The sequence below is a fragment of the Leptinotarsa decemlineata genome, unplaced genomic scaffold (genome assembly GCF_025532065.1).
Source record: "Leptinotarsa decemlineata unplaced genomic scaffold, Ldec_3_MD MMD2_tig00000882_RagTag_RagTag, whole genome shotgun sequence".
NCBI lineage: Eukaryota > Metazoa > Arthropoda > Insecta > Coleoptera > Chrysomelidae > Leptinotarsa > Leptinotarsa decemlineata.
The window spans coordinates 1,472,690-1,492,916 of NW_027412556.1; the positions used below are offsets into that span (position 1 = coordinate 1,472,690).

General features: G+C 35.2%; 1 protein-coding gene across 1 annotated transcript in view; it reads left to right on the forward strand.

Moving 5' to 3' along the window:
- Positions 1–20,227, forward strand: part of Zir (dedicator of cytokinesis) — a 28,507-nt gene extending 8,280 nt beyond the window's left edge. The window contains 15 exon segments of the mRNA XM_074174755.1: positions 1,710–1,884; positions 1,999–2,292; positions 2,673–3,307; positions 5,075–5,357; positions 5,414–5,723; positions 6,384–6,697; positions 7,114–7,266; positions 12,036–12,437; positions 14,136–14,425; positions 15,029–15,200; positions 15,256–15,436; positions 15,492–15,658; positions 16,073–16,296; positions 17,137–17,283; positions 19,626–20,227. Of these exon segments, the coding sequence (XP_074030856.1) occupies positions 1,710–1,884; positions 1,999–2,292; positions 2,673–3,307; positions 5,075–5,357; positions 5,414–5,723; positions 6,384–6,697; positions 7,114–7,266; positions 12,036–12,437; positions 14,136–14,425; positions 15,029–15,200; positions 15,256–15,436; positions 15,492–15,658; positions 16,073–16,296; positions 17,137–17,283; positions 19,626–19,671 (3,793 nt within the window). The 3' untranslated portion in view covers positions 19,672–20,227.

Below are 20,227 nucleotides of genomic sequence, written 5' to 3' on the forward strand. Positions count from 1 at the left end.
CCTTGCTTGATCTATTCGCGGGCAGATGGCGCTGTACGTAACCTTGATATATCAACATTATTGCTTGATCTATTCGCTGGCAGATGGTGCTGTACGTAACCTCTTTGACATATCGACATTATTGCTTGATCTTTAACTGCTGCCTTGGGCTTGGTGGCTGATTTTCGGGCTCCCTGTCCGGAATCGGAAAATATCAATGGTCATTTTTCTAAACAATATACGGCTGATTGATCCCAAAGTTTAGATAAATAAAATAAATATAGTTTTTAAAGACTAAAAGACACGCTTTTATAGCTTATGAAACTAAAAAATGACAAATAAATAAAGTTTAAAAAACACGCTATTGAAGAACATCGAACTAAAAAAAAGTTAAAAATATTTCTTTATTATTATTGTTTTTTGTATATCATCGCCCGTATTTTTCAATCGTTATTATTTTAACTTTTTAGTTCTATGTTCTTTAAAAGCGTGTTTTTAGTTTTTTAAAATATATCTATTAAATATGGCCTTTATTTATATGTTCTTTTGTGTTGAATGTTTCTCAAATTATTTGTTTCACTTAAATATTTCTACTACCGTTTGATTTTTCTTTTTTTTTAATATCAAAATAGACTGAAACTTTTTTGTTATCATGTCTTTGATGGTTAACATTCAAGTTATCCAATGTTAGCTCATGGTTAATATGCATTAGGTAATTTTTCCTATATTTGAAAATATGTTTCTATAAATGTCTTAGCGATTTGGAACTAGTCCGCCTGATGTATGGTGGATTTAAAAGCGATGATGCATGTATATCGTATTTTCATCAAGAGGATAATTTTCTTCTTCGCAAAACTTCTGTTATATCCCAATGTTCTCTTAATGGATGTCGACTCATTCATACGTCTCTATTTTTATAATTCAACAAGTCTATTTTATTCATTGAACCTTTCCTTTGAAGAATCCTTATAGAAAAATCCATAGTATTTCCATAATCCATTGATTTAATATTACCTTGAAAAACTACCAAGGATTAGATTTTTCCTACCCTCTGTCAACTTGAATGTTGTGAATTTGAATCCTTGAAAGTACCAGCTTTGACATTTGGAAGTATTGAAGATTTCATTTAGCTTTAGTGGTATTATAATTTGCATAGGCCATGCTTAATCAGACCTGTAATATATTGTTCTTGCAAGATAGGAGCGAAATAATAAATCATGGTTTTGATGATACTTGGAATGAAACCAGGGCTTAGATCTCATACTGAAAAATTTGAAAACATCAATCGGTTGTATGCAACATTTGCAAACTACTAAACAGGTTTATATCTTCGTCAATAGAAAACTCTTTGAAGTTAGTTATAACAAAATACCTTTGCCTATCGCAAATTCTGCTTTCTCTCTTTTCTCCACCTGTTCTTTCCGTTTCTCTCTCTGGTCCTTTTTATTTCTCTCCCCTTCTTTTCTTCCCTTTCTTTCTACTCTCATCCCTCACTTTCTCCCCTCCATATCTCTCACTTTCTCCTCCCCTCACTTTCTCTGTTTCTTTTATTTTCCCCCTTGCTGTTTTCTCCCTCTCTTTCCCTGCTTTCTTTTTAGCATCTCATTTGTTCTTCTCTGTTCTTCTTCTCTTCATTTTTCTTCTTATCTTTTTTCTTCTTCCTCTCTCTCATAACCTAATATCTGGAGCATAAGTTTTCTAATAAAACAACCTATTTTTTTCTTTGCAAGGTCGGCTATGTTGGGATTATCTGGGGCCAAACCTGAAACGATTCTGAAACATCTTCCATTGCTATTTGACAACATCATTGAGTTGCTGGTTCAGCCACCTAGGCTTTCCGGACATACTTTAAACGTTGGACATACCTGTTTCGAAGCCATTTGTTCGTTGTTGGATAAAATATCGGTGAGATGCATTTATTCAAGTTAGAAAATATCACACTTTTAATGAAACTCCTATGACTGAACTTTTTTTATGAGTAATCTCAATCATCATTAATAATAAGATTGGATTTTGAAGAATGTTCCAGAGGTACCAGTCGACCAGCATGGCCGCAATCAACTTTTGGCAACGTACATCCAATATCAGTGCAATATGCCCCACCCTTTGTACAATCAAAACTCGCCCGAGTTTGATGGAAACTCTATACTCACACGTAGTAGTTCTAACCCTGATCTAGAAGTAGCCCACGTACAGTATTCCAGAGGGCTTGATCGAGCGGCAAGCATGCGAGTCCCCACGAATGAACCGATCAGTCCAAATTCGTCAACTTGTCACAAAATCGTCCACCAAGAATTGGCTTTGCAATGGGTGGTAAGTTGAAAAGTATTCATTTTTGACCGATAAGCCGCCGACTACAGGTTTCTAGAAAGAACCGTTACATTATATAAGCACGTCTTCCCGACCCAAGAGGGCAGTTCAGAAAGTGAATCGAGCGGCTAAACAAGAAATTCAAATAGTGGAAATAAATTAAGCGTTAGTTGCTAAGTGTTGTGATTAGTGAAATATTGTTGGAAATAAATTTGTTTGAGACAGTTAATTCTTTAATCTGTTACAATAATTTCATGATTCTTTCAGCTCAAGATTCATAGGTTTCTTTATCACAATTTTTTCTCAGTGTATTAGATCTCGTGGGCTTTTTATAACAATAAACGTCGTTATTACTATTGCACATTATATCATTAACTCTTCAGGTTTCAAGTGGGCGTTCCAAAGACCTAGCCATGCAGAATGCTTGGTTCCTCTTTGAGTTGGTCGTGAAAAGTATGGTGGAACACCTCTCGCATACCAGAAGCCTCGACGCACCAAGAAAGTTGCGGTTCTCCGAACAATTCCTCGACGACATCTCAACGCTGGTTCACACAGTCACCGCAGAAATCATCTCCCACTCGACCGGCGAAACCAGGAAAGCGCACAAGCTTAACGCAGCCCTAGCTTTCTTCTTCTTCGACCTTCTCTCTATCGCAGACCGAGGATGGGTCTTCCAGCTGCTGCGTTCTTACAATAAGCAATTGCAGGCGAAAATTGCGTCTATACAAGATTCTGTGCTAGTGGAGCTGAAGCTGGAGTTCGCCCGTATCATTTGCAGCCACGAGCACTTCGTAGCTCTAAACTTGCCCTTTGCCTCTCCGTTCATGACGACGGGGACCAATGTTTCGCCCAGTCCGAGCGTGACGAGCTCCACGAGTCAGAATTCTTTTCTATCCGGGCCTCCGCCCAGCCAGGAGAGGGCGAGTACTTTTGCGGAACTCTCTTCTGAGTATAGACAACATCACTACCTGGCGGGGATTGTGCTTACCGACTTGGCGACTGTACTTTTGGATATGCAGTAAGTTTTTTTTTGAGTATTTAAATGTTTCTTTTTATTGAAGCAATAGAGATGCATAGAAACAATGGTGTTACTACTGATTTGGTTTTGTTTTGTCAAATCTCTCGACAAGACCCATTAGAAAACCCTATCTCTCTTCTCTCTCTCTCTATTTTTGAATAAATTGATGTGAATTAACATTCAAATTGAATTGGCAGGGAAAACATAATTTTAAACTACTTTAGGATTGATAAAAGGTTGGTAGAACTTGATTGGTTTGGATAATATTTCATTTCTCATTCTAATCTATGGCGCCCAACGTAGGACTGCGAGGTTTTGATACACTATTAACAGTTTATCTTTTAGTAGTAGTAGTATTAATTTATTTGGGTCATCCTGATTTACAAACGTTCAATAAAACTATAATGCATAATGTGAGAGTAAGTAAAAAGTAGATAATAATAAATTATTAATAATATATAGTTATTTTAAAAAATCAATATGATTGAATCAATGATTTATGAAAGTTGGATAATTAGAAATGAGAAGTATATGGATGTCACAAAAAATAAATAAATAAATCAAACTAGTAAGCATAGATACAGATGCACTCATACGCATACCTAGATTAAAATTTATTATCTTTTTTGTTATGCTGCAATAACAATTGTTTGAAAGTGTGAATACTTTTGTTGTCAACCACCTTCAAATACTTCTGTTGTTTCTCGAAGAACTCTGAAAAACAGACTATTCATTTTGCAAATTGATATACAAGACTGAAAGTAAAAATTAATCGGCAGATCATAGATATCTATCTATCTCTAAGGCAATTATTAGATCCACTCTGTATACAAATTTATTATAGCTAACTCCTTCACAAAATCATAAAATCGTTAGTACAAATGTACATTCAACTCAGCGCTGCCTTTTTCTTGCTCGTCCCCTATTTGAACTTTTGCACTACACTGATCGAATTTCGCTCGCTCATTTATTCCTATGTCAGAATAAAATACTACCCAAAATCGCCCTAACCGTCGGTTTTTCAAGAATAAATAAATTAAATATTCCACCCAGAAAAACTATCTCCTAAACCAAAATACCGCCCTTGATCGACCGTCAAGAGAACCCTTGAAACTCCCAAGTTTTCGAACCTACTCGCAGGCTTTCTTCCGAATTCCGATTTCTTTCCAATAGCCAGGAAGAAATCACGGATTCATCGTCCCCCCGTCTCTCAAACCGTTCTTTCTAACAGTCGCCCACGTGCAATGGAGGTCATCAGAAAAACCTATTTAGCTGAATTGACAAAACTTTCAATGCTGAGATATTGATATGCCCATATTTACATCTTGAGCTACGTGGCAAATATATCTGACTGTGTATCTTTTCAAATACGCCGATAAATAGTGTTCATATAATATAAACACTCTCGATCCCTCGGCCATAATTTTACATTGTATTAGAGACAGATCCGGCGTTTAAAAAATCTGGATTAAAGAAATCTGTCTCTTCCCGAAATTAGAATATATATATTACCATACATTGCTTTCGCTAGGTATTACACATCTTCAAGATGAAGAACGAACTGATTTTTGTTTGATCTTCCTCTTGAAGATGATCACTTTGCGTTGAGAAAGAAAATCCAATAAATTGAATTTGTCGATAAGAAGGTTGAATTGAATCAAAGTTTGAATTGATAACTCCTAATAATGAAATTTTTCAGTGATAGCCTCGATACAGACTCCTGTCAAATATAAACAATTTTTCACTTGAAGTTTTATCATTTTACAGTCAGTCTTCACTTCATAGTAAGGCAGTGGACACCGTCAGACTACTATTATCATGGCATGATAGTGATCCGAGGTATAACACACCAGAAGCTCGCCAAAGAGTGGCAGCTCTGTATCTACCACTTTTATCAATCGCCATGGATGTTCTCCCACTGCTGCACCATTTCAGTGCTGACAAAACCCAGTATAATAATGAAGATGTCGCTCCCAGCAATATCAATCAAACGGTTGCCATGGCGATTGCTGGAAAATTACCTCCATCTACTTGTGATACCTTTCCAAGTGTAAGTAAAAGCCCGGTTTTGATCAGCACACATCAACATCCTTTTTTTTTTTTTAGCTACAATCACGCAAAGTTAGTATCAGTGCAGACATAACGAGGAGTATACTAACTTGTGTTTTGTGGGTTTTGAAAAACATCGAGAGGGAATCCTTGTCTCAGTGGTTGGGCGAATTGACCTCAACCAGGTTAGCTACTCTCCTCCATTTGTTGGATGCTTGCGCCAGCTGCTTTGAATATAAGCCCAGAAGGAGGGCCCCACCTCCTTCTGGGTATGCCCACGCTCAGGGCACTCAAGATATGAGGTCGAGACTGGAGGATGTCATTCTTGGGCAGGGCTCTGCTAGGGAAATGATGCAAAGAAGAAAAGGTAACTCTTGCTTCAACAAATTATCGACAGTCAAAGTCAAAGATGATCGTTGAATATTCATATAGAGATTTTATGAAAAGTTTTGATCTATTTAGTTAATTTTTTTTATACCAGCTTTATATTAGCTTCACCTGTATGTATGTTTGTTTGTAACTCTCCTTTTCATTCCATATCGGGATCTGTATTTGACAGAATTATCGATATTATTGCTTGATCTATTCGCGGGCAGATGGCGCTGTACGTAACCTCATTGATATATCAACAGTATTGCTTGATCTATTCGTGGGCAGATGGCGCTGTACGTAACCTCATTGATATATCAACAGTATTGCTTGATCTATTCGTGGGCAGATGGCGCTGTACGTAACGTCCTTGATATATCAACACAATTCCTCTGAAAACATTAAACGGGTAGATTGAATAATCAATATGTCTCCCTAGAATTTTTCTAAATTACATTTGATTCGATTTTCGATCTAATTTTTTAAACGCCCTGTATTAATAAATAGACTTTTGTGGAAAATCAATTGTGCAACTAGGCTAACAAATGCTTTTAATAGAAAAAATTCATTATTGTAATATACTTCAACTGGGTTCATGCCATTTCAAAACTACCAGCTGAACTTGAAATTGCTATAATTAGATTTGAATTAATTTTAGGAGGTTCTTCGCAAGCAACGGAGAAAGTTCGTTGGAGAAAAGAGCAGATGTTGTACAGGCCGATTTCAGAACAGATCGATCGCCCTCGAGATGATCTGATAAACGACATACATTTAGAAGGACACTTTGCTACGGAAGCCTCTTTCATAATATTGGATACCTTAGAGAGATGCGTAGCTACCATTTCTCAGTGGGACTCGCAACAGCATCTAGTAGGTCTTGCTCTGACAGTTTTGCTGCATGCGCTCGGTAAAAACCAAAGTACTACTGTGTTACCTCACATGTTCGCTTCTCAGCGTAGTTTGGTATTCAAGGTAAGGAAAGATTTATATACAGTGGATTTCTTCAATGTCCCCCCCCCCCTTTTATTTTTTGAACGGGTAAACTCAAAAAAATTTAAATTTGGGATAATGAAATTAATGCGTGAATACTTTATTTCGAAGTGAAATTGACAGATGAAACTTTCAAGATGGCGACTGGGCGTCATCTGGGAAAAAAAATTGAATGGAAAGGGGGTCTTGTGACACATCATTTTGAAGCTCCCGACGAATACTTCACAACCCTGGAATATAATGTCAGTAGTATTATATATATATATATATATATATATATATATATATATTATATATATAATATATATATATATATGTATGTATGTATGTATGTATGTATGTATCTATGTATGTATGTATTAGTGATGTATGAGATAATTGTTATATTTTATTTCCAGTTTCATAGCGCATTATTCGATGAAGAAAGCACACACTGTGCGGACTTATGTCTGCTATTACTGAAACACTGCGGATCACAAATTGCTTCAGTTCGGTCACAGGCTGCAGCTTCTCTGTACTTACTTATGAGGCAAACTTTCCAAATTGGAAATGTAAGTATTCTTCTTATAATTCTCGTGACAATATTTGAATGAAATCTGCTTGGAAAATCGAATCTCACTATTACTGTATGAACATTATTCATATAGATATATGGAATCCCATTCTGGAGGGTGTGTAATATGAATCTCATACACTCTGGTTCTGTACTACAAAAACGTGCAGTAAATTACAAGTGCAAAGCAAGAATTCGAAATTCCTGTGAACCTCTTTTTTATTAAACACAAAATGTTAACAGCGTTCGCAATTTTTGTTATGGAAACGGTGTGTCTAATTAAAAAACATTCACAAATTTGACAAACATTTGAAACAGTTGTCCACCCTCAAGCTGGTATCTCAAAAACATGGTTTTGGAAGTCATCAACAGCTTCTTTAGGTGATGAAAATCAATAACTCATTGTTTGAAGGTGGTTGACAATATTTCGTGGTGCATTTTATGAGTTCGGACTTCCATTGTCTAATACAGCGATACTCAACCTGCGGCTCGCCAGACTTTTCTATGCGGCCCTCTAGCGGCTTTAGCTTTTTCTGCAGCCTGAAGGCTAATACAATATTTATAGATTATTTGACAATAATATTTTCTGATAACGACACAAAAATGTGCAGGGGTTTTTGACCCAAATCAAATACTGTGGTCAAACACTGGAAAGTGTTCGAATACTCGCGAACGATGTTGGCAAAACTGAACGCCGGATTTCCGGTTTAATCAACACGTGGAAGAAAAATCATGATTCTACTCTCTCTTTAGTTCAAGTCTTCAAGCGAGTAACATCACATTCTTGTGCAAAATAAAACTGTTCATTTCGAGGTTAGTTCCCCAAAGCCACGTGGTACTTGTAAATTTTTGTGTTCGTCAGTCGACTGAGTTTCTTTCACTAGTGCCGAGAATTCGTAACCATTACAATGGCTGGCGTGTCCTCTAAATCAAAACGCAAAATTTCTGACGAAAATAGATTATTTCAAGACAATGGGGTATGTTGTTCCTGACGAAAATCAAGTAGTTTTCATAAAAGAGCTCTAAAACAACGCTTTTTAAACTTATCATTTCAACCTTTATCTTTAAAAAATTATTTAAATACTTGAAAAAAAGGAATGAAATAATGCATTCAACATTTAAAAGGATTCGTTTCTATTTCACCATTTGGCAACAACGGTTATAGCTAATAAAGGACAATGAATCTGTTACCTGTATGAGACAAACAAAGATGACATATTTCAGAGCCGTGCTGTTCTGTTCACTTATGTTCCGAGTTCCGAGACATTCTGTGACATATGACATTTTGTGCCCCTAACCTATCTTCTTCTATATAAATAAATAACAGAACAACTGTTGTTTATGTGGCTTGTGGACGTGGTATTGAAGTATGATTTATATTTTGCCTTAGTTGTTGATTTATAAAGATAATTTTTCTTTTTTAAAGTAGAATATTTAGGTACATATAAATTATTTCAACTTGATATAGGCGCTGTTGCCAATATGTGAATTAGAAACAAATCCCTTTAAAAATTGAAACCCAACATTTGAAACATCAATTTGAATAGTTTTCGAAGTAAATTTGAAAAACTCATGAATTGAACTCAACTTTATTTTGTTCAGACTTGCATTTGTTGTAATAACCCAAATTGAGGAACTTTCCCCATTGTAAATAGTTTGCGACAATGTCAATCATCACATTAATTTTTAAATAAATGGTTTATTTTTACAGTTGCGTTTTATTGTATTTTACATACAACGTCTAACTCTTATAACGCAAAACCCGAAAGTAGTTTGTTCAGTTCAGTTTTATTATTGCGGCCCGCAAGGTCTAACAGTAGCAACTATGTGGCCTAAGGGGAAAAAAGGTTGAGTACCGCTGCCTTATACTATGCTTTTGTCAGATCAAAATTAGAATGTGAATCCATAATCTGGAATCCATCTCATCAGTTGTATACAGAGATCAGACAATATCTATCCACCAATTGGATTTCCCCACGATGCATGTTAGCTAGACATGCTATGAATAGCTTGAGTTGCCGTCGTGATTGTGATTCCACAATTTTTTTTTTTTAGCTGATTAATAATTTAATTATTGACCCACATATTCTGCAAAAACTCAATTTCAATGTACCTAGACCAACCTCTAGAGTGGTTAATCCTTTCTCTTTATCTGCCAACACCAAGTACAAATATTCTGAAACATTCACCTATGCATAACATGTGTGTCAAATGTAATTCTGCAAGCTGTCAGCTCGGCATTTTTTACTGTTCCATCTCTGAAATTAAGTTTTTTTACTTCAGCTAATATATGTATTGTATAAATTTTATAACTTATTGTAATTGTATTGTATTGTGATTTGACTTATATCCCAGTTCTGTAGTTAGATGTAACCTGTAGAACAGTGTATACATAAATAAATAATATATGCTGAGTAAGCTAGTCTTTTTCAAACAGGATTTCAGCTGTTTTATGTCATAATATGCTCTATTTAGCTTAGGACATATATAGTCCACCTGATTATCCCAATTTAGATTGGCGTCTAAAGCAAATTCAAATCCAAGATAGAGTGGATGTAAACATTGACATGCCCTACGCACGTGATATTGAAAATCCCAAGAATTGGCCAGGGTCGTATTCAGGACCAACATCTTGTTGATCGCAAATGCTATATCATACTTATAATAACGAGTGAAATGCACAAGTTTTGTAGTTTAACGGGAAAAATGCAGATAATATGTGTAATATAAAAAGATTTTCATTGGATTTTTCACAGCGCACTCAAGCATTATATGAAAAAAGACGTAATTATTTCTTCATTGATAATTTTTATTTTATGTAAAATCAAAAGGAATATTAATCAAAATTATTCAACTGGATGAATTTGTATCTTCGTCAGTAGTGTCATCCTCACCAATCTGAATTATCAGTGGCTCGATTTGTGCCTCTATTATGTTATCAAGCTTCCACATCTTTGTTTCGACTTCCGATATCACATGCCGAACACACTTCTCCCATTTCTCCGCTGTGACTCTTTTCAAAGCCTCATCAAAAAGTACTTTGAGATCTGCAAATTTGAACGTGGTGCTATGCTCAGCTACAAAATTCTTCACATCCGCCCATATTAACTCGATGGGATTGAGCTCGCAGTGGTATGGAGGCAGGCAAAGGACAATTTTGTTTTGGCCTGCTGCCATCTCATCTACTATATATTTTTGGTATTCAAGCTTGCGCTACTTGACAATTTTTAGTAGCTGTACTTTTAGCATTGAGTGCTCAAAGCTAATATTCTTTGATCGCATCCAATTTTGGATTTCAACCTTCTTTGAAGACGTTGTCGGAATCTTCACTAACCGTCGCGAACGATATGGTGCATTGTCCATTACAATCACAGCATTATCCTCCAGATGGGGTAGAACTTTGGAAAACCACTGTTCGAAAGATTCACCTTTCAGTTCTTCGTGATAATCTCCAGTTTTCTTCGACCCGAAACACCACAGCCCTTCAGCAACAAACCCATTCTCATTGCCGATGTGACAAATAATAAGCCGTTTTCCTTTACCTGAAATTATGAAGAGGTATGTAAGTGAATAAAACAAATACGAGGGTTACTTTTTATATATTGAGATTGAGGCAGGTCTTAATATAAATATAAGTTTACCTGATGGATTTGTTAATCAGGTGGATAGTTCATCTAGAAAGGCCCTCCTAGATGAGGTCACAGTTTTATCGACCCATACTTTAGGGGTAGTATGACCAGCATCAACCCAGGTTTCATCCATACAATAAATTGTTCTCTGTTGTTCCCCATAATAATTAATTTTGGTAAAATACTCTCTCCTCCAAAACACAATTTCCTCTCTATCCAATAATAAACTATTGCGCCCTCGTTTTTTCCATACAAAATTCAAATGTTTCAATACTTTATGGAATGTTGACCGCTTAAAACTTGGCAATAAAACATCTTCATTTATTTCTGTGAGTACTTTGTCTATCGTGGGTATTTCATTTCTGAAAAAGTACTCATGAACTTTCCTCCTGATTGCGTGTTTAACAGCATCATCTATTGATTTTATAATGGTTTGACGATTCTGATTTGTATTCGGTTTGGAAAATGTACGATTTTGTTTATATTCCCGTAAAACATTGTAAATCGAAGCGCAACACACTCCAATTTTATCGGAAACTTTCGATACGACTTCGTCGACAGTCGATGTCTCAATTTCTTCCATCTCTTTCTTGAACACATTTAAAATCACTTCTTTCATCTCAACACTCAAATGTCTTTTTTTGGATCGTTTCCTGGCTGGACTCAGAGGATAGCTCACAGTGTCATCAGCAGTGTCTGTACTGGACATCTTGGAAAACAATTTTAAACAATATAGTATAACGCACGCCACACAAACGACTGATTACAACCCTGTGCTGGTACCGAACTCGTACCAAGAAGGCGAATTCACCAATGAACGCTGCCTTTTCCATCTGACACTGGGCGATCACGTGAACATCACGCTTCGGTTTTGTTTTGTTTTACTCTATCTTGGATTTGGATAGACTAGGTAGGTCCCTAAAAATATTATTTCTTCAGCAAACGTTGTGACGTAGACTCCCTTTATATGTTGAGGAAGATCGTTGACGTAGAGAAGAAACAGTAGAGGTCCTAGAACAGAGCCCTGTGACACACCGAGTTTTACCGTCTTTGACTTAGATGTCGATCCATTACAGATTACAACCATTTCCCTGTTTGTTATCGAAATATCTATAAATGTCTACTTACACTGTTCCAGAACTTTGCCAGAGTGAAAATGCAAGTAACCATGTCTCTGAGCAGCTTGGTGGGCACTTCCGCTTCATTCAGCGACGATTCCCTCCGCCGTTCCCTCAAAACAATTCTAGAATATGGCGAGAGAGATAGTGAGTTACAGGAAACCACCTTCCCGGAACAAGTCAGAGATCTCGTCTTCAATCTCCACATGATCCTTTCCGACACAGTGAAGATGAAAGAGTTCCAGGAGGATCCCGAGATGCTTCTGGATCTCATGTACCGCATAGCTAAAGGCTACCAGAACTCTCCTGATCTGAGACTTACTTGGTTGGCGAATATGGCGCAGAAACACATGGAAAGGGGCAATCACACCGAAGCAGGGATGTGCTTGGTGCATTCCGCTGCCCTCGTTGCTGAATATTTGGTGAGTACTGTATCAACATATTTTTGTTTTGTACATCACCTTTGTGAGACAAATATTTACGTAGAACTAACTGTGAGTTAACTGTCACCTTGAACGGCAGCCTTAAACAGCAGTCACTTGAACAGGTGACTCGTGAAACTTTTCCTTGGCCAAGTTTCTGCTAACTTGATTTCATCTTCTTTTTTGGTTGCTTCCAAAGGCACTTTTTCTGAGACGTATAAAAGGAAGGACAAAGGGGGCAATTGCTCCCTTCTTTATGAATTTATTTATTTCCGAACAAGATATCTGTGAAGCAGTTAGATCCCTGAAACCCAAAACATCAACTGGAGTTGACGGTATGCCATCTTACTTTCACAAAGGTTATATGGAAAACTTAATAAGACCTCTGAACATAATCTTCAATAGCGTTGTTAAAAGTAGTGTGTTTCCAAAACAACTCAAAATGGGACGTATAATTCCTATCCATAAATCTGGCAATCAAAATCTCATAACAAACTATAGGCCGATAACAATACTCCCCTCATTATCAAAAATCTTAGAGAGAGTCTTATATAACAGACTATGCATATGTTGAAGACACTATCTGCAGAGAAAAGCACGGTTTTGTTAATAAAAAATCGACTGTAACAAATCTCATGGTGTTCACCAATAACTCAGCACTCTCTATAAATACTGTAAAACAAGTTGATGTAATCTACACAGACCTAGCGAAAGCATTCGACAAAGTGAACCATGGAGTTCTCATCGCCAAATTAACGAAATTCTCAATGAATCAATCAATGATAACATTAGTGAAGTCATACCTATCAGATAGAGATCAATTTGTTGCTTTCAATAGAAAATGGTCGACACTATTCAGACCAACCTCTGGCGTTCCTCAGGGATCAGTTCTAGGCCCACTTTTATTTATAATGTTCATTAACAATATAGGTGATTATATGAGACATTCCAAATTCCTGCTCTATGAAGATGATCTCAAACTTATACCAAACCATCAATGATGATGTGAAAACCTTCAGAAAGACCAAATGATAGGCTGATTGGTTGGACCAAATTACATTCCCGTATTACATATATATTGCCTATATTTACATATATATATATATATATATATATATATATATATATATATATATATATAATATATATATAATATATATATATAATATATATATATATTATATATATATATATATATATGTGTGTATATATATATATATGTGTGTGTGTGTGTTTATATGTATGTATATGTATATTTTTTCAAATTTCAGCTCTGATTTATCTTTTTTTTGGGCTCTGTTCGTACTTAGTTATGTTTTAGTAAGTTTTTGCATTACTGTTTTTTGTGAAAATAATTCGCTGTTATTTATTTATTTATTTATTTGACACTTTGGTACATTGAGTACATGTGCTAAGTTATAATTAAAAAACAAAATAAAACTACAGAAGTTGAACAATACAAAAACGTCCACAAACTTTCACAACATAGAAGTATTATATAAAAAATCGGAGAAGCTTTAGCAAATACTCTCAAAATGTCATGAAAAAGTGTCGTGCAAGAATTCCTCAAAACTGTAGTTATTATTGTTGTTGTTGTAAAAATTATAAAATTTTTGATAATTCACTTATAAAAATGTATTATATGTAGTCCGTTCATACAAAAACATTTCCAAATTTTTTTTTTTGCATTCTCTGCAGGTCATGTTGGAATCATTACCGCATCTCCCATCAGGGGCATCAGCATTAGAAAGAGTTAGTCCAAATGTACTGGAAGAAAGTGCTGTGTCGGATGATGTGCTCAGCCCCGAACGAGAAGGAGGCTGTCTTGGGTCACATTTCACTGAAGCGGGGCTCCTAGGGCTCCTGGAACAGGCTGCTAGTAGTTTCAACGCTGCAGCCATGTATGAACCGATGAACGATATTTATAGGGTACTGATACCCATTGCCGAGAATAACAGAGACTTCAAAAAATTAGCAAATATTCATGGGTGAGTGAATTGGAAAAAAAAAACATTTTCGCAGGTTTATTTCTGAATAATAAATTTCTGATTTTTATTTGTTGAAAATCGGGGAAATGGAATATGAAATGAGTAATTTTACTGTTTGTTATACAGTGCATTTCTTTAAGAAAAATTTCAAGATGGCGACTGGGGGCCATCTGGGGAAAAAAATTAAATGGAAAGGGAGGTCTTGTGACATCATTTTGAAGCTCCTGACGAATATTTCACAATCCTAGAATATGAAGTCAATATCTTCAACTACTACAAAATGGCGGAACTTTTAATAATTGAAACTAGGGATGTACTTCAAATTGGAATGAATTGCTTATAAAACATTGAAAACTTCAATAAAACTAAATATATTCCCATTTTTAAATAAATCTATAATGGAAAATAGCAGTTGGAATTGATCAAAGCTTCGATTTGAAAAAAAAATTCTACTATTTTAAATGTAACATAGTTGTTCTCATTATTTTAAATAATTAAAATGAAGAGTTCAATTTCATTCTTCATTCTTTGTTATCACCTTCAGTAATACATATTATATACATATTACCTTCAATTACATATTATAATTTGATAACTTTACAGTAAACTTCACGATGCCTACACCCGAATCGATCAGCTGTCTGGAAAAAGGATGTTTGGCACTTATTTCAGAGTAGGGTTTTACGGATCCAAGTTCGGAGATCTGGACAGAGAAGAGTTCATCTATAAAGAACCAACACTTACGAAATTACCAGAAATTTTCAGTCGATTGGAGGTTAGGTGGACATCATCCGTGTAGTTTCGTATAAAAATTATTGTTTTTTTTTCAGAACTTTTATTCTGAACGATTTGGCGCTGAAAATGTTATAATCATAAAAGACTCCAACATTGTTGACCTGAGTTCTCTGGATCCTGAGAAAGCATACATACAAATAACTTATGTAGAGCCTTACTTCGAGCAGTACGAGTTGAGATATAGACAAACTCACTTCGATCGAAATTTCAACATAAGTAAGCCAATCAAGTGAAAGTGTTTATCATTCGTTTCACACCATCAACTTTTCAGAACGATTCGTGTATGCAACTCCATTCACCATGACTGGAAGAGCTCACGGAGAACTACGTGAACAGTATAAAAGAAAAACAGTTTTAACAACAGCTGTTCATTTTCCATACGTGAAAACGAGGATTCAAGTTGTATCTCGAAGTCAAATTACTCTCACTCCGATTGAGGTGAGTCCTGTGTTCCTTTCTTTTATTAGCTTCACCTGTATGTATGTATATTTGTCAGAAACTCTCAAGCTCGGGATCTGTATTTGACAGAATTATCCACATTATTGCTTGATCTATTCGCGGGCAGATGGCGCTGTACGTAACTTCCTTGATATATTGACATTGTTGCTTGATCTATCCACGGGCAGATGGCGACGTGCGTAACCTCCTTAATATGAAGAAAGGAGTCATCCACTGCAATATCAAATGAAAAACAAGATATCTTGTAGTTTTCTCAATACCAATTATTTTCTTAAATGATGGAAAAAATCTTTGACTTTTGTTAATCAAGGAATATTATTGCCAATACTACATAATTGTGAATTGTGACCGCATCATAACGTTGTTAGTATCCCAGACGATATTTTCTTCTAGGTTGCAATTGAAGACATTCAAAAGAAAACGACAGAATTAGCAAATGCCACTCACCAGGAACCTCCTGATCCAAAAATTCTTCAGATGGTGCTACAGGGTTGTATCGGTACAACCGTCAATCAAGGACCCTTGGAAATGGCCGTTACTTTTTTGCCAGCTGATGGCAAACCCCTCACCAAACATCAGAATAAGTTGCGGTTGTGTTTTAAGGATTTTTCCAAGAAGTAAGTTTAATGTCATTGGAGGGAAATGTTTTCCACCACTTGGGCTGTATTAATATCCCTGCAATAAGATAGTCTTACTAATCAGTAGGGAAATTAACATTTGGCGAAGCAACTTTTCCTTTACAAACCTATCTTCAAACCATTCAAGCGAAATCGACTTATTCTCGATTTTGAGACCAAGAGACTCTGAATGGGGATGTTCCTCCTGACGAAAATCAAGTAGTTTTCATAAAAGAGCTCTAAAACAACGCATTTTAAACATTTACTTATGTTCCGAGTTCCGAGACATTCCGAGACATATGACATTTTGTGCACCTAACCTATCTTCTTCTATATAAATAAATAACAAAGCAACTGTTGTTTATGTAGCTTGTGGAGGTGGTATTGAACTATAATTTATATTTTGCCTTAATTGTTGATTTATAAAGATAATATTCTTTTTTTAAGGTAATATATCTAGGTATGCATGAATTATTTCAAGTTGATATAGGCGCTGTTGCCAATATGTGAATTAGAAACAAATCCCTTTAAAAATTAAAACCCAACATTTGAAACATCAATTTGAATACTCTTCGAAGTGAATTTGAAAAACTCATGAATTAAACTCAACTTTATTTTGTTCAAACTTGCATTTGCTGTAATAACCCAAATTGAGGAACATTCCCCATTCAAACCCTTACCTTGTCTCCCTAAGATTTCACAACTTGTACTCACATTGCGTCTGTCTACCAAAGTTGCTCTTATTTATTTTGATAAAATCCCAAACTGACGTGACAGATCATCAAGTGAGAAAATTCAACAGGAACATGGTTATTGATAATAGATATTGTTTGTTTTCAGATGCCATGATGCATTGAAGAAAAATAAAAATCTTATTGGACCCGACCAAAGAGATTACCAAAGAGAACTAGATAGAAATTACAAAAGATTTATTGAAAAGCTGCAGCCACTAGTCAACCCACAATCAATTACAATTGTCAACACAAGGTATTTTTTTTTTTAATATAGTGAATTACGTGTTAACTATTTTTTGGTGCTAAATGATCAAACATAGATACGAAGTCTGTTCAAAAATAAGGTGAATGTTTAAATTTCGCGGGCTTCCTACATTCGATTAGCTTTTTTTTTTTTTTTTATGTTGGTTCACTCGTCTCGAACATATGCTCACAGTTTGAGCTGTGCTTTTGTGGAACCTGAAACGGCAAAACATGTAATGGAGAGATGTATGGTTGGCACGAATGGAAAAAACACATGGAACGATAAAATAGAGAGTTTATATTGAGAGGAGAGGACGAAAAAAACCGTCGCATGAGCATCGCTCAGGAATTGTTGAATGACGTCAGCGGTGATCCAGATTTGCTCAAAAGAGTCATAACTGGTGAGGAATAATGGGTATATGGTTGTGACATCGAAATCAAAGTCCAATCGTCTCAACAGAAGAGCCCAGCGAGACGCAATGCACAGAAAACTTCCGGTATTGTGGAAAAACAATTCATGGCTTTTGCATCACGATAATGCACCTGCTTAGTCGTCATTGCTTGTTAGTATTTTTTTAATCATGCCTCAGCCACCGTATTCACCAGATTTGGTCCCATGCGACTTTTTCCTGTTCTGATACATGTAAGGACGACGAAAAAAAAACTGGCACAAGTGTATTATATCTGAGGGTGACTACTTTTGAATGAGGCAAAATAATAAAAAATATTTTTTGAGAAAAATGAAAATTCACCTTATTTTTTTGAAAAGACCCTGTACAGAATGTCATGCTCTGGCATCAATTGTTCATATTTGCTGGCACACATAAACCTGCATATGCCCAGATTGCCTTTTTGCAATATTAGGACCTTTTACTTTTCCCACTCTCATATTGATGTGATTCACTTTTCGCCTTTGTATCAAATATGTAAGGATTATGTGAATGGTCAAGATGTAGATATTTTTCATTGTAAACCTGCTAGAATAAGAACTATTCTCAATTCGTAACATATCCTCCCACCTTCAGAGTTCTATACAAGCTCATACACAATGTCACGTATTGTTCACATTGTTTTAATTATTGTTAATTAACACGCATTTATTAGCTTCAACTGCATGTTTGTAACTCTCAAGCTCGGGATCTGTATTTGACAGAATTATTGACATTACTGCTTGATCTATTCGCGGGCAGATGGCGCTGTACATAACCTCCTCGATATATCGACATTATTGCTTGATCTATTTATTTATAAACGGGTTACCCCAATACAGTTAAGAAATAACGTATGTTGCGACGTTTAACTTATGCACTATATCACATTGAAATCACATCAGAATATATAATATAATAAATATAAAATAATAATAAAAAATTTCAATGTTACAACATTATCACTTATCATAAATAGAAATCAATTGAACAACAATCTAGCTATTTTTGTTTTAAAAAACTTTGGATTTTCGCAGAAGAAATCAACACTATGACAATATGTATTTCCCAATCTTATCATATTTGAGATGGGTGTATAAAAACCATAGTTAGTTGAGTGATGTGGTACAACAAATAAGTTTTTTGTCTGGTTTGTCTATTTGGAACATTGAATGGTATAATAGAGAGAACTTCCGGACAATCGATTATGCCAGAGATTATTTTGAAGAGATAAACCAACGATATCATAATCCTGCAATCACTTAGACTAGGTAGACTCATCAAGTTCATTACTTCATTGTAGTTATGAATTTCACTAGTTCGGACTTCCATTGTCTACTATATAAAATGATTTGACATCCCTGAAACAACTAAAAAAGAAGAATTGAAAATGATTAGCTGAAAATAACAATTATATTAACTGAAATAATAGTGAAATAAAATACAAGTGAAAATAGAACAATTGAATAAATAAAAATAAAGAAATGAAAAAAGAAAATAAAAATAAAAAGTGGAGAGATTCCAAGTCACGTTAGTTCACGACGTTTCGATTGTTAGTATCTACAATCGTCTTCGGGTGATGACTGGACTTATTTCTCCGAGATCTGACTATTTATAGGTTGTTCGAGTGCTTTCACCATCTGCCCGCGAATAGATCAATCAATAATGTCGATATATCAAGGTTACGTACAGCGCCATCTGCCCGCGAATAGATCAATCAATAATGTCGGTGTTTATTTTTCTCTGTATTGAACTCGTTTATACAAGTAATTGTTTTTGTATCTTTCGAATTCTATTTTCCATTTCTGTAAAACGCTTCCCCTGTTGAATATACATAATATACTATTATTACCCTCAAGAATCAGGAAATGACTATAAGTGGTACATGAATATACTTAATACAGTATTACTTTCTTCGTTTCAGCCCACACAAATACACGGCCTCGGAGAACTCACCTTTGAGGTGGTAGGATTCAGAGATGCCATTTTCAATTTCTGTAGACAGTATTGATTTTTTTTATCAGTGTAAAGTATTACGTATACCCAAAAAAATATTATTATTATAGTATTACACAGAGTACACAGAAATAGTTGCTGATTAGCTTCAAAGATGTTCTAAAAATTCTAGTCGAGAAATGTATGTTGAAGTTCCTGAAAAAATCTTGAGAGAATTTGAATTCACTTCTGCATCATCCTATATAACAGCTTCCAAATGTAAAAAGTTATTGTGGTAAACTGATTTTCCCACTGAAATGATTCAGTGGCTTTTTATTTTCGAATGACTTTTCTTTCTGAGCTTTAGTCATTTTTTTTAAAGTAACTTTGCAATCTAACGAATAATTATACTGTGATATGATTCTATCATTTCATTGTAACACAACAAATCATATCTTCATTTATTTGTATTTATTATCGAATATCTAGTGATAGGTTAGATTATGTATAAAAACAGCTTTATTTTTTATTTTTATACATTCATAGTATAGTGGCTTTATATCAAAGAGTATCAATATAATTTGATTTAAA